Genomic DNA, 13,262 nt, shown 5'->3' with positions numbered 1-13,262 from the left:
TCCCGGGTTCAAGCCATTCTCCTGCCTCAGCCTCCCAGGTAGCTGGGATTACAGGCACAGGCCACCACACCTGGCTAATTTTTGTAGTTTTAGTAGAGACGGGGTTTCACCATGTTGGCCAGGCTGGTCTCAAACTTCTGACCTCAAGTGATCTGTCCACCTTGGCCTCCCAAAGTGCTGGGATTACAGGCATGAGCGACTGCGCCTGTTGTAGAGTAGATTTTAAGTGTTTTCACCATTAAAAAAAAATATGTGAGGTGATGGATATGTTAGTTCGATTTAATCATTCCACAATGTATACATATAACGAGACATTGTACCCCATAAATACATAAAATTATTACTTGTCAAAAATAAAGTAACATTTAAAATAAATAACAATGTATCCTGAGCCTGAAACCGTATTAAAACCCAGAACTAGGCCAGACGTGGTGGCTCATGCCTGTAATCCCATCACTTTGGGAAGCCGAGGTGGGCAGATCACCTGAGGTTGGGATTTCGAGACCAGCCTGTCCAACATGGTGAAACCCCATCTCTACTAAGAATACAAAAATCAGCCAGGTGTGGTGGCGCACACCTGTAATCCCAGCTACTTGGGAGGCTGAGGCAGGAGAATCACTTGAACCCAGAGGTTGCAGTGAGCTGAGATTGCACCATTGCACTCCAGCCTAGGCAACAGCAGCGAAACTTCGTCTCAAAAAAAAAAACAAAAAGAAAAACAAAAAACCCAGAACTATTCAATTCCTTTCCCTGCTGCCATGCAGGTTGCACTAAGGAGCTAAGTGAAGTAGGGATACTGACCAATATCTGTCCAGCTCTGTTGACCCTGTGTTGTCTATGTATTTGTAGAGAACCTAGCTGGTAAGCCAGCCCTGCAAATCCCCAGTTCTCGAGCTGCTGCCCCAAGGCCTCCAGTATCTGCCGCCAGCGGGCGTCCTCAGGATGATACAGACAGCAGCCGGGCCTCACTCCCAGAACTGCCCCGGATGCAGAGACCCTCTTTACCGGACCTCTCTCGGCCTAATACCACCAGCAGTACGGGCATGAAGCACAGCTCCTCTGCCCCTCCCCCACCACCCCCAGGGCGGCGTGCCAACGCACCCCCCACACCTCTGCCTATGCACAGCAACAAAGCCCCCGCCTACAACAGAGAGAAACCCTTGCCACCGACGCCTGGACAAAGGCTTCACCCTGGTCGAGAGGGACCTCCTGCTCCACCCCCAGTCAAACCACCTCCTTCCCCTGTGAATATCAGAACAGGACCAAGTGGTCAGTCTCTGGCTCCTCCTCCTCCGCCTTACCGCCAGCCTCCTGGGGTCCCCAATGGACCCTCTAGCCCCACTAATGAGTCAGCCCCTGAGCTGCCACAGAGACACAATTCTTTGCATAGGAAGACACCAGGGCCTGTCAGAGGCCTAGCACCTCCTCCACCCACCTCAGCCTCCCCCTCTTTACTGAGTAATAGGCCACCTCCCCCAGCCCGAGACCCTCCCAGTCGGGGAGCAGGTAAGTGCTTGGAAGCACCTTTTTCCCTGTCATGCTGTGAATTGATTTTATCTTTCCCCAGAGCACTCCTTGAAGACAGTAATTCGTTTATTCATTCAGTGGGTTTATTGAGTACCTTTTTATGTGTCAGGTCTGTTGGTAGGGAAATAGCAATAAATAGAAAAGACAAAAAAATTCGACAAACTAGTAAAATATATAAATACATAGTATGCAGTATGCTTTAGAGAATTACAAAGCAGAGGAGAGGAATAAGATATACTGGGGCGGAGGTCGGGATGATGATATCTTTAATTGGAGGAGTGGGGAGAGAGTCAGGACAGTCCTTACTGATACGGTGAAAATTTGACAAAGACCTTAAGAAAGTGACGAGTAAGCTTAGTAGTTATCTAGGAGAACAGCTGTTGCAGGCAGTGGGAACAACAAATGCAGAGGCCATAAGGCAGAAGTATTCCTGAAACATTTTGGGGACAGCAAGGGGGCCATTGTGGCAAGACTACAAAGAGTGAGGGGAGGGAAGAGTGGTAGGACTTGGAGGTTGGAAAGCTGGAGCTGCAGGGGAGAGCGCACTGCAGGATTTTGCGAAGACCTTGGATTTAACTGTGTGAGATGGGAAGCCACTGGAGGGTTTTAAACAGAGAAGTAGTATGATTTGATTCACCTTTTAAAAAGATCATTAACTCCTATGTTGAGAACAGACCGCAGGAGGACAAAGGTGACAAAAGGAGACCAGTTACTGGGCTGTTGCAGTAAACGGCCAGATGGTTAGGACTACTGTGAATTTGTGGGAAGATAGGTGTTCAGTTTGAGACAAGTTTGAGATGCCTGTTAGGTAATCAAGAAGAGACAATGAATTGGTAATTGGCTATCAGACTCCAAAGTTGAGGGGAGAGGTTTCGGCTAGAGAGATACATTTGAATGGTGTTGAAAACCACATGCTGGATGAAGTCATCTAAGGAGTGAATATAGATAAGAAGAGGCCTAGGAGGCTGAGGCAGGAGAATCGCTTGAACTCAGGAGGCAGAGGTTGCAGTGAGCCGAGATCACGCCACTGCACTCCAGCCTGGGCGACAGAGTGACAGTCCATCTCAAAAAAAAAAAAAAAAAAAAATGAGGGCTGAGCCCTCGCCCTCCTACATTAGAGGCAAAAGAGATGAAGAATACCCAGCAGAGGAAACAGAAAAGCTTCTAGTGAGGATGGAAGGAGAAAAACCAAGAATGTGATGGAAAAACTCCAAGGTAGAGTAAGTGGTCAGCTGTGCCCAGTGCTGCAGATGGGTCAGGTAAGTTAAAGACCAAGAACTGGCATTGGTCTTAGTATCATGGGACCCTTTTGAGTAGTTTCAGTGGAGTGGTGGAGGGTGAAAGTGAAAGCTTAATTGGAGTGGGTTCAAGAATGCAGGAATAGGAGGAGAGAAATTGGAGATAGCAATATAGAAATCTCTTAAAGAGTTCGCTGTAAAGTCCAGGAGAGAGGGGTGAAGATAAGTGAAGTGATTGTTGGAGGAAGATGTGGGGTTGAGAGTTGTTTTTTTCCCATCCCAAGATGGGAGACCTATTTGTATGCTGATGGAATGAGTAGCATGAAACTTAGGAGAGAGGGAAAAAAATTGAATCAGAAGAGAGGGAACAGATTGCCTGAATAATGACCTGGAGGAGGCCAGAGGAGAGAGAATGTGATCAATAGATAAAGGGTTGGCCTTAGATAGGAACATAGTTCTTCCATAGTAACAAGAGGGGAGGCAGAGCATATAGGCTTAGAAGCAAGTGGGTAGGTGGGTGTAGTGGTAGAAGCATGTGGAAAGTTTATTCTAATTTGCTTCTGTTTTCTCAGTGAAATGGAAAGCAAGAGCATCAGCTGTGATTGAGGCGAGGGAAGGAGAAGGAGAGTTGAGGAGAGAGAAGAGGCATGAAATGGTCATCTGGACCGTGGGAGTGTGGGTGGACTAGGGAAATGTGCTCAGATAGGCAACCACGCGAAGGGCCCACTTGAGATTATGGGCCATACATTTCATGTGAGATTAATTAGTCTCATGTGTTCAGTTGTGATTTGCAGGTACAGAAAAAGAGTAGAGCTGTATTTAACCAGCGTTAGCATGTTTTAGGCATGTGCGACTCTAAGGGAGAGTGGGGCAGGAAGGGAAGGGTGTATGTGAGGGAGTGATTGCAATAATGGAGCCTAAGCTGGGTGAGGAGGGAATTTAGGAACCCTGGAAAAAGAAGAGGTTGTGTAATCTCGTTATAATTAGCATAACTGAAATTTTAGAGTGAGGGAGACCGTGACAGCTCTCTGGGGCCTTATTGGACATGGGAATTTTGGCTCCCATATCGTTGTATCATTAGACTTTGAGACATACCCTCCACAAACAGCTTCTTGGCCTTTATTTATTTATTTGTTTGTTTGTGTTTTGAGACAGAGCCTTGCTCTTTCGCCCAGGCTGGAGTGCAGTGGTGCAATCTCTGCTCATTGCAACCTCTTCCTCCCAGGTTCAAGTGATTGTTGTGTCTCAGCCTCCTGACTAGCTGGAATTACAGGCACGTGCCACCATATCTGGCTAATTTTTGTATTTTTAGTAGAAACGGGTTTTCGCCGTGTTGGCCATGCTGGTCTCAAACTCCTGACCTCAAGTGAGCCACTGCGCCCAGCCCTTAGCTTTTATTTTAAAGTCAGTTTCTACAGGTATAGAACATTGATTAAGGAGTTATGTCATGGAGTCTGGGCATGATGGCTCACGCCTTAATCCCAGCACTTTGGAAGGTTGAGGCCAGCAGATCATTTAAGCCCAGGAGTTCGAGACCAGCCTGGGCAACATGGCAAAACCCTGTCTCTACAAAAAATAATTTAAAAAAATTAGCCTGGCATGGCGGTGCATGCCTGTAGTCCCAGCTACTTGAGTGGCTGAGGTGGGAAGACCACTTGAGCCTGGGAGGTGGAGGCTGCAGTGAGCTGTATTAGTGCCACTGCACTTCAGCCTGGGCAACACAGCAAGACGTTGTCCCAAAAAAAAGGGTAAAGGTTATATCATTAAGTAGCAAGGCATTAAAAGTCCATTAACCTGTGTGCAGCTTCTTTGTTTGGTACATACAGATTTGTACTCTAGCAGCTGGCCATCTAACATAGGGCAGCCAAACAGTGGCCTACTGCATTCCTGATCCCATATCTCCCTAGCTTTAGCCATAATGAGGTAGTGCTAAGGTGGCCCTTGATTCTATAAAGTTCAGGTTTGACTTTTTTTTTAACTTAGGGATTTTACAAAAGACTCTGTCTGAGCAAAGCTCATATCTTTCTGACCTCATCCAGGAATAGAAGAAGAGAAAAATGCAATTTCCGTGGGTTGAGCTGAGCACTTTTAAATGTCTGCAGGCTTTCTTGCTTCCCACTTTTCCATTCTTTCTCTGTGGTAGCTAGGACTACAGGGATGTTGCCACCATGTCTGGCTCATTAAAAATTTTTTTTTTTTATTTTTATTTTTTAAGATGAGGTCTGTGTTGCCCAGGCTGGACTCAAACTCTTGGGCTCAAGCCATCCTCCCACCTTGGCCTCCCGAAGCCCTGGGATTACAGATGTGAACAATTGTACCTGGCTAGAGCAGCAATTCTTAAGAGTGATAAACCAGAAAAAAATTGAGATATTTTAGTCAGAGATCATTTGAGTATTGCCTCGATTTGTTGTGTGACATTGGACAGATCACTGATTCTCTTTTCTCACCTGTAAAATGTACATTTGAAAAGTACAGTGGGGGTCAGGGACACAGGCTCACACTTGTAATCCTAGTGCTTTGGGAGGCTGAGGCAGGAGGATCGCTTGAGACGGAGTTCAAGACCAGCCTGGGTAACATGGTGAAACCCCATTACTACAAAAAATAAAAAAACTAGGCCGGGTGCAGTGGCTCACGCCTGTAATCCTAGCAATTTGGGAGGCTGAGACAGGCAGATCACCTGAGGTCAGGAGTTCAAGACCAGCCTGGCCAACATGGTGAAACCCCATCTCTCTACTAAAATACAAAAATTAGCCAGGCATGATGGCGGGTGCCTGTAATCCCAGCTACTCGGGAGGCTGAGACGGGAGAATTGCTTGAACCAGGGAGATCGTGGTTGCAGTGAGCTAAGATTGCACCACTGCACTCCAGCATGGGTGACTGAGCGAGACTCTGTCTCAAAAATAAGTAAATAAATAAATAAAAATAAATTTAAAAAACCTAGCCAGGCGTGGTAGCGTGTGCCTGTGGTCCCAGCTACTTGGGAGGCTAGGATGGGAGGATCACTTGAGCCCAGGAGGCAGAGGCTGCAGAGAGCTGAGATCACGCCACTGCACTCCAGCCTAGGCAGCAGAGCAAGACCCTGCCTCAAAACCGCCCCCACAAAACCCAAAAACTAGCATTATTGGTTCACAGAGTTTGTTTCAAGAATTTTTTCTTTGCAGAGTAAAACACTGTCTTTTTTTTTTTTTTTTTTTGAGATGGAGTCTCGCTCTGTCGCCCAGGCTGGAGTGCAGTGGCGCGATCTCGGCTCACTGCAAGCTCCACCTCCCAGGTTCACGCCATTCTCCTGCCTCAGCCTCCCGAGTAGCTGGGACTGCAGGCACCCGCTACCATACCCGACTAATTTTTTTGTATCTTTAGTAGAGACGGGGTTTCACCATGTTAGCCAGGATGGTCTCGATCTCCTGACCTTGTGATCCGCCTGCCTTGGCCTCCCAAAGTGCTGGGATTACAGGCATGAGCCACTGCACCCGCCAACACTGTCCATTTTTAAGGGAATTTGAGAAAAATTGAAACCATCATACTTTTCTCAAAATTAGGGTTAATCTTGGATTACAAAAGCCTGTCTCCCATCCCAGGACTTCTTTTGGAAATTGTTTTTTAGGGACTGGAGTTCTGGCTCTGTCACTTGAAACAGTCTTAAAACTGGATCTGGGGCCAGGTGCGGTGGCTCATGCCTGTAATCCCAGCACTTTGGGAGGCTGAGGCGGGCAGATCATGAGGTCAGGAGATTGAGACCATCCTGGCTAACACGGTGAAACCCTGTCTCTCTACTAAAAATACAAAAATGAGCCAGGCGTGGTGGCGGGTGCCTGTAGTCCCAGCTACTGGGGAGGCTGAGGCAGGAGAGTGGCATGAACCCGGGAGGCGGAGCTTGCAGTAAGCCGAGATCGTGCCACTGTACTCCAGCCTGGGGGACAGAGCGAGACTCCGTCTCAAAAAAAAAAAAAAAAAGAAAAATAACTGGATCTGACAAAGAGCCCAGAAGCTTATTGGAGACAGCAGAACCTGGCTGGGATGAGGGAGGGAGCTGGAGAAGCCAAACAGATCACTCTTACCCTGCTCTATTGTGCCATTCCAGGTCGTCTCATAGCTGTCACCTGCCTGGTGTCTAGCTGGTGTTGGTGTCCTTGTGAACCTGGCTAACCCTGTTTACCTTGCTGCCCTGGCCTAGGAGTAGATACAAATTCTCAGGGCCTTGAGGAATCTGGGTTTTAGGGAATATTTTTGAGGGCTTAAAGAAGCTTCTATTCTTAAAGAGCTTTAGTTTGAGTAGATTTGGAATCAAAACAAGGCTCAGAGATCTGCTGGGAGTTACAAGATTTCTCTTTAATTATTGCATCTAGTGTCCCCTGTTTCTACTGAACAAAGCTTGGAAACAGTGAGGAAGAGTTGACATTCTGAGTGTGTCTTATGGGAAGCAAAAACATTTATTGGGCTTATTGTGCCAGATTGTGTGTGTGTGTGTGTGTGTGTATGTTATTCTATTACTGTGTTACATGCTTAACTATAGTCACTACAGCAATTCTGATAGTAATCAGGAGGAATAATAAGATACTCTTTTCTTTGAGACAGTCTTGCTGTGTCACCAGGCTGGAGTGCAGTGGCGCGATGTTGGCTTATTGCAGCCTCCACCTCCCAGGTTCAAGCTCCTCCCACCTCAGGCTCCAGAATATCTGGGATTGCAGGCGTGTGCCACCACGCTTGGCTAATTTTTGTACTTTTTTAAAATTCGAGGTGAGGTTTCCTCATGTTGCCCAGGCTGATCTCGAACTCCTGGCATCAAGCGATCTGCCTGCCTCAGCCTCCCAGAGTGTTGGGATTACAGATGTGAGCCACTATGCCTGGCCAAGATACCGTTTTACTACAAAAAACAGTTTTGTCTGTTAAGCTGAGTAGTCTCTTCACATACTATTTAGGTCACAACTATTTATTGGGCCACGTGCTGTGGCACATGCCTATAATCCCAGCCCTTTGCTGAGGCGGGAGCATTGCTTGAGCCCAGGAGTTTGAAGCTGCACTGAGCTATGATCCCACCACTGCGCTTTAACCTGGGTGACAGAGTGAGACCCTGTCTCTTAAAAAAAAAAAAAAAAAATTGAACATGGCCTAGATACCAAAAGATGCACTTCCAAGCCACTGGATTGTAAATCTGGTTGGGAAGATACTATGCAGAATACTGGGAGTTACAAAAAGCAGTGTGGGAGAGTAGAAAGAGCAGACATGTGCCTTGCCTATTTTTATTTGATCTGCGACCTTAAACAAATAACCTGAGTCCCAGTTTTCTCATTTGTGAAATGGGGATAATATTACATACTTCGCATGTGTGGCTATAAGACTTTTTAAAGATTTAATACACCGAAAATGCCTGGAACATAATAGATACCCAATAAATGGTAGCTGCTATTATTGTTAGTTAATACAGAGCATAGGAGTAAGACAAACACGTTAGAATCTATTATATTCCAGTCATATTGCCATTTCTTCACACATGCTTTTGACGTTACCTTCTACTTGGTGGCAAATTTTCATCTTTTAAGAGTGAATTTGATTTTTGGAATCACCAAAAAGCAGATTCAGCCATAGGTATGAGTATTTTCTTTTTTTTTTTTTTGAGGCAGAGTTTTGTTCTTGTTGCCCAGGCTGGAGTGCAATGGCACGATCTTGGATCACCGCAACCTCCGCCTCTTGGGTTCAAGCAATTCTCCTTCCTCAGCCTTCCGAGTAGCTGGGATTACAGGCATGCACCACCACATCTGGCTAATTTTTGTATTTTAATAGAGACTGGGTTTCTCCATGTTGATCAGGCTGGTCTCGAACTCCCGACCTCAGGTGATCCTCCCGCCTCGGCCTCCCAAAGTGCTGGGATTACAGGCGTGAGCCACCGTGCCTGGCATAGGTATGAATATTTTCATTGGTGATGGTGGTGGGGTGACCTCAGAAATGAAATGTGACCATCATATAATAGTGTTTACAGCTCTGACTGATAAACTTGTTTTGGAGGCAATTCCAAAAGAGGTGTTTGCAGTGTTTGAGCAATGAGACTGTTACTGGACATATGTAACTTCCCACAATGAATCTGCTGTATATATTTTGAAAATCGCTCATTGATATTAGAGTAAGTGACATAGCCTGTATATGCTGTGGGAGAGCAGAGGTGGAGGGACTCAGAAGAAAATGGATTGCTTTGGGAAAGCCTTGAGAAGATGGGACTTGGATTGAACCTTGAAGGATAGGGAGGATTTGGTAGTAAGGGAAGGGGGGATATCAGAATATTGTGAGGGGAGTCACAAGAGCAAAGCATATAATTTGGTTTATTCAGCAAACGTTGATTGAGCACCTGCTGTGTGCTGTACATTTGGCTGAACTTGGGAACCCAGAAGGAGGAACTGCTCTGACATCAAGGGGTACACAGTATACTGGGGAAAGAGCACACAGAATAAATAATTATAATAGTCTATTCAAGTGGTAGGTATGCACAAGCTGCAGTGGAAGTGCAGAGGAGGGCTCCTAACCTAGCCTAGCAATAAGAAGGGAAGAGGAGAAGCCAAGCTCAAGCTGATTGGTGTGGTAGGTTACTATGTAAGCAAAGGCTTTGAGACTTTATTTTTTTACTTATTTATGTATTTGAGATGGAGTCTCTCTCTGTTGCCCAGGCTGGAGTGCAGTGGCACAATCTGGGCTGACTGCAACCTCCACCTCCCAGGTTCAAGTGATTCTTGTGCCTCAGCCTCCTGAGGAGCTGGGACTACAGGCACACGCCACCACACCGGGCTAATTTTTTGTATTTTTAGTAGAGATGGGGTTTCATCATGTTGCCCAGGCTGGTCTCCAACTGCTGAGCTCAGGCAATCCTCCCGCCTCGGCCTCCCAAAGTGCTAGGATTATAGACATGAGCCATCACACCCAGCCACGGTTTGAGACTTTATGATTTAGGCAGTGCAAAGCCTTTGAAAAAACTGGATCAAGTTTTTAGGGAGGTTGGTGAGTTGGTGTTATGCAAAATGAATTTGGAGGGGTAAGAGACAAAGCAAGGAGAACATTCGGAAGGCTTTTGCAGTAGAACAGGCTAAATATAAGGAAGACCTGAATTAGAATTGTGGAGGAAGGCATGGAAAAGCAGAAAAAAAATCAAGAACAGATAGGGTTCTTGACTGACTGGTAGGAAATGTAAAAAGGCCATACATTTATTCTGAATGTTGGTATCTGGAAGAATGGTGATGCTGTTCAAGTAATAAGGACAAAGGGGAACCAGGCACTGTGAGCCTCTGCGGGGTGTGTTACTCTTTTAGCTCATGTGTTTCAAGTCATTCTACCCCTTGCCGTCTCCACATCCAAACCTAACTACTTTGGATTTTAATTGCAGCTCCTCCACCCCCACCACCTGTGATCCGAAATGGTGCCAGGGATGCTCCCCCTCCCCCACCACCATACCGAATGCATGGGTCAGAACCCCCGAGCCGAGGAAAGCCCCCACCTCCACCCTCAAGGACGCCAGCTGGGCCACCCCCTCCTCCTCCACCGCCCCTGAGGAATGGCCACAGAGATTCTATCACCACTGTCCGGTCTTTCTTGGGTGAGTAGCTAGCTATCTGTAGTCTCATGGTTCCTGCGGTGACTTCACCCACTCCAGTGCCATGGCTGCCAGATGGCCACCATAGAGTGGGAATGGCCACATGGGATCCTTTGTTCACAATAGTTCTCCTCCTGACTTCATCCTCAGAGGTATGGGCTGTGTTCATTGACTTCCTTATCTTGATATGAATTCTAAGCATGGATGCTTTGGAATAGATTGAAGTAAAATCAGCAAGTGTTGTGCTAACTCTAAATCCACTCCAAAGATCACTTTTTGTAGCTAGCTTTTAGGTCAGAGACTCTGTATCTTCTTTAGGATTATTCAGACAGGACTTATGTATTCTCCTAGGAAGGAGTGTTCCTTTCTAGCTCTTCAAAAACAAAACACTTGATTGTTCTTGGAATTATTATTTTTTAATTATTTTTTATAGAGACTGGGTCTCTGTTGCCCAGGCTGCTGTCAAACTCCTGGTCTCAAGCAGTCCTCCAACCTCGGCCTCCCAAAGTGCTGGGATTACACATGTGAGCCATCACATCCAGCCTTTCCTTGGAATTCTTGAAAAAAAAAAAAAAAAAAAGAAAAGAAAAGTCCCATGGCACATTGCCTGGAAAGAAAAAAGAAGAAAGAATGACAAAAAATATTAAAGAAAAAAGGATTGGGCGTGGTGGCTCATTCCTGTAATCCCAGCACTTTGGGAGGCCAAGGTGGGAGGATTGCTTTTAGCCCAGGAACTCAAGACCAGCCTGGGCAACATGGTGGAACTTCATCTCTCTAAAAAATACAAAAATTAGCTGGGTGTGGTGGCACACGCCTGTGTTTCCAGCTACTCAGGAGGATTGCCTAAGTCCAGGGAGGTTGAGGCTGCAGCAAACCATTGATCACATCACTGCACCCCAGCCTGGGCAACAGAGAGAGACTCTGTCTCAAAAAAAAAAAAAAAAAAAAAAAAAGTCGGCTGGGTGCGGTGGCTCACGCCTGTAATCGCAGTACTTTGGGAGGCCGAGGCAGGCGGATCACCTGAGGTCAGGAGTTTGAGACCAGCCTGGCTAACATAGTGAAACCCCATCTCTACTAAAAATATAAAAAATTAACTGGGCATGATGGCACGCAGCCATAATCCCAGCTACTCAGAAGGCTGAGGCAGGAGAATCTCTTGAACCCAGGAGGTGGAGGTTGCAGTGAGCCAAGATTGTGCCACTGCACTCCAGCCTGGGTGACAGAGCAAGACTCCGTCTCAAAAAAAAAAAAAAAAAACGAAACCCAAAACATTACACACATTAATCCAAAGCCACTAACTAGCAGTGTTATTTTGAGGAAGTCACGTTACTTCTCTGGGCCTCACTTCCCTTATTTGTAAAATTAGGTTGACTAGATCAGAAGTGTATCAGATTAACTTTTCCAAGATTATAAATGTTGGGGGTGCTCTACCTAAGAGATTCTGATTCCTTGGTTCTGGGATGTAACCCTAAGTAAAGGTTGTCCATAGGCTATTGTTAGACCCGTCTGTTGAGGACCCTTGGAAGAAATCTCTGAAAGGTCCCTTGCAGCCCTAACACTCTAGATTTTTTTTTTTGAGATAGCGTCTTGCTTTGTCATCCAAGCTGGAGGGCAGTAGCGCAATCACGGCTCACCGCAGTCTCGACCTCCCAAGCTCAAGCAATCCTCCCATCTTTCAGCCTTCCAAGTAGCTGGGACCACAGGTGTGCACCACCATGCCTGGCTAATTTTGTATTTTTTTTTGTAGAGATGAGGTTTTGCCATGTTGCCCAGACTGGTCTCGAACTCCTGGGCTCAAGCTACCCACCCACCTTGGCCTCCCAAAGTGCTGGGATTACAGGCATGAGCCACCATGCCCAGCTTCTAGATTCTTTAATGGTTGCTGTCCTTACCTACCCACTGTCCTCCATGTTCTAGTCTATTCCTATTAGGTATGCCAGGGTTTTTGCTTTAAAGATATATCCTTATTGTAGAAACCTTTGGGATGTGATCAAGCCGCACTTACAGAAAATTTGAGCCTTCTGATGGAGGGGCTGTAGAAAGTAGGAGTAGAAGCCATGAGATGGCTGTCCCAACTATGTAAGTGAAGGTAACATGGACTGAAAGGGAATTATCTGGTCAAATCTCTCACTAGTCATAGACAGATATTCCCATTTTAAATTAATTCCTACCAATTTCTGGATTTAGATCAGTTGTTTTCCCGTGGTGACAGTCTGTAAGATGTTATTAAAACCCAGAATTGGCTGGGCCTGGTGGCTTACGCCAGTAATCCCAGCGCTTTGGGAGGCCGAGGCAGGTGGATCACCTGAGGTCAGGAGTTCAAGACCAGCCTGGCCAACATGGTGAAACCCTATCTCTACTAAAAATACAAAAATTAGCCAGGTGTGGTGGTGCATGCCTGTAATCTCAGGGACGCTGGGGCAGGAGAATCGCTTGAACTTGGGAGGTGGAGGTTGCAGTGAGCCAAGATCATGCCCAGTCTGGGCAACAGAGTGAGATTCCGTCTCAAAAAAAAAAAAAAATTATATTTCTTTCTGCTACCATGCAAACAACTGGGCTCCTTTCCTGTTCTGTGCCTGACTTGGTGGAAAGGTTTAAAGAATCAGCTCAGGCTAGGCGTGGTTCACACCTGTAATCCCAGCACTTTGGGAGGCCAGGTGGGGAGATTGCCTGAGCACAGGAGTTTGAGACTAGCCTGGCCAAGATGGCGAAACCCCGTCTCTACTAAAAATACAGAAAACTAGCTGGGCGAGGTGGTGGGCACCACTGCACTCCAGCCTGGGTGACAGAGCGAGACTGTCAAAAAATAAATAAATAAAGAATGGGCTCAAAGACGCACTACTTAGTACAGAGAGGTTTCGAATACATGCTCTGTGCATGCAAGGCACGTGGGGTGATGCTGCTGCTGTTCTCAGGGTGGTTGG

The 13,262-nt window shown here is 46.4% G+C and overlaps 1 protein-coding gene across 7 annotated transcripts in view; it reads left to right on the top strand.

Moving 5' to 3' along the window:
- Positions 1 to 13,262, top strand: part of WIPF2 (WAS/WASL interacting protein family member 2) — a 64,017-nt gene that overhangs the window by 43,656 nt on the left and 7,099 nt on the right. For all 7 annotated transcript variants that reach the window (XM_034941926.3, XM_034941927.3, XM_014342044.4 and 4 more), the window contains 2 exons: positions 850 to 1,506; positions 10,132 to 10,341. In XM_034941926.3, the coding sequence (XP_034797817.1) occupies positions 850 to 1,506; positions 10,132 to 10,341 (867 nt within the window). The remainder of the gene's footprint in view (positions 1 to 849; positions 1,507 to 10,131; positions 10,342 to 13,262) is intronic.

Source organism: Pan paniscus, chromosome 19, assembly GCF_029289425.2.
Source record: "Pan paniscus chromosome 19, NHGRI_mPanPan1-v2.0_pri, whole genome shotgun sequence".
Classification (NCBI taxonomy): Eukaryota; Metazoa; Chordata; class Mammalia; order Primates; family Hominidae; genus Pan; species Pan paniscus.
This window is presented reverse-complemented; position numbering and strand designations above follow the sequence as displayed.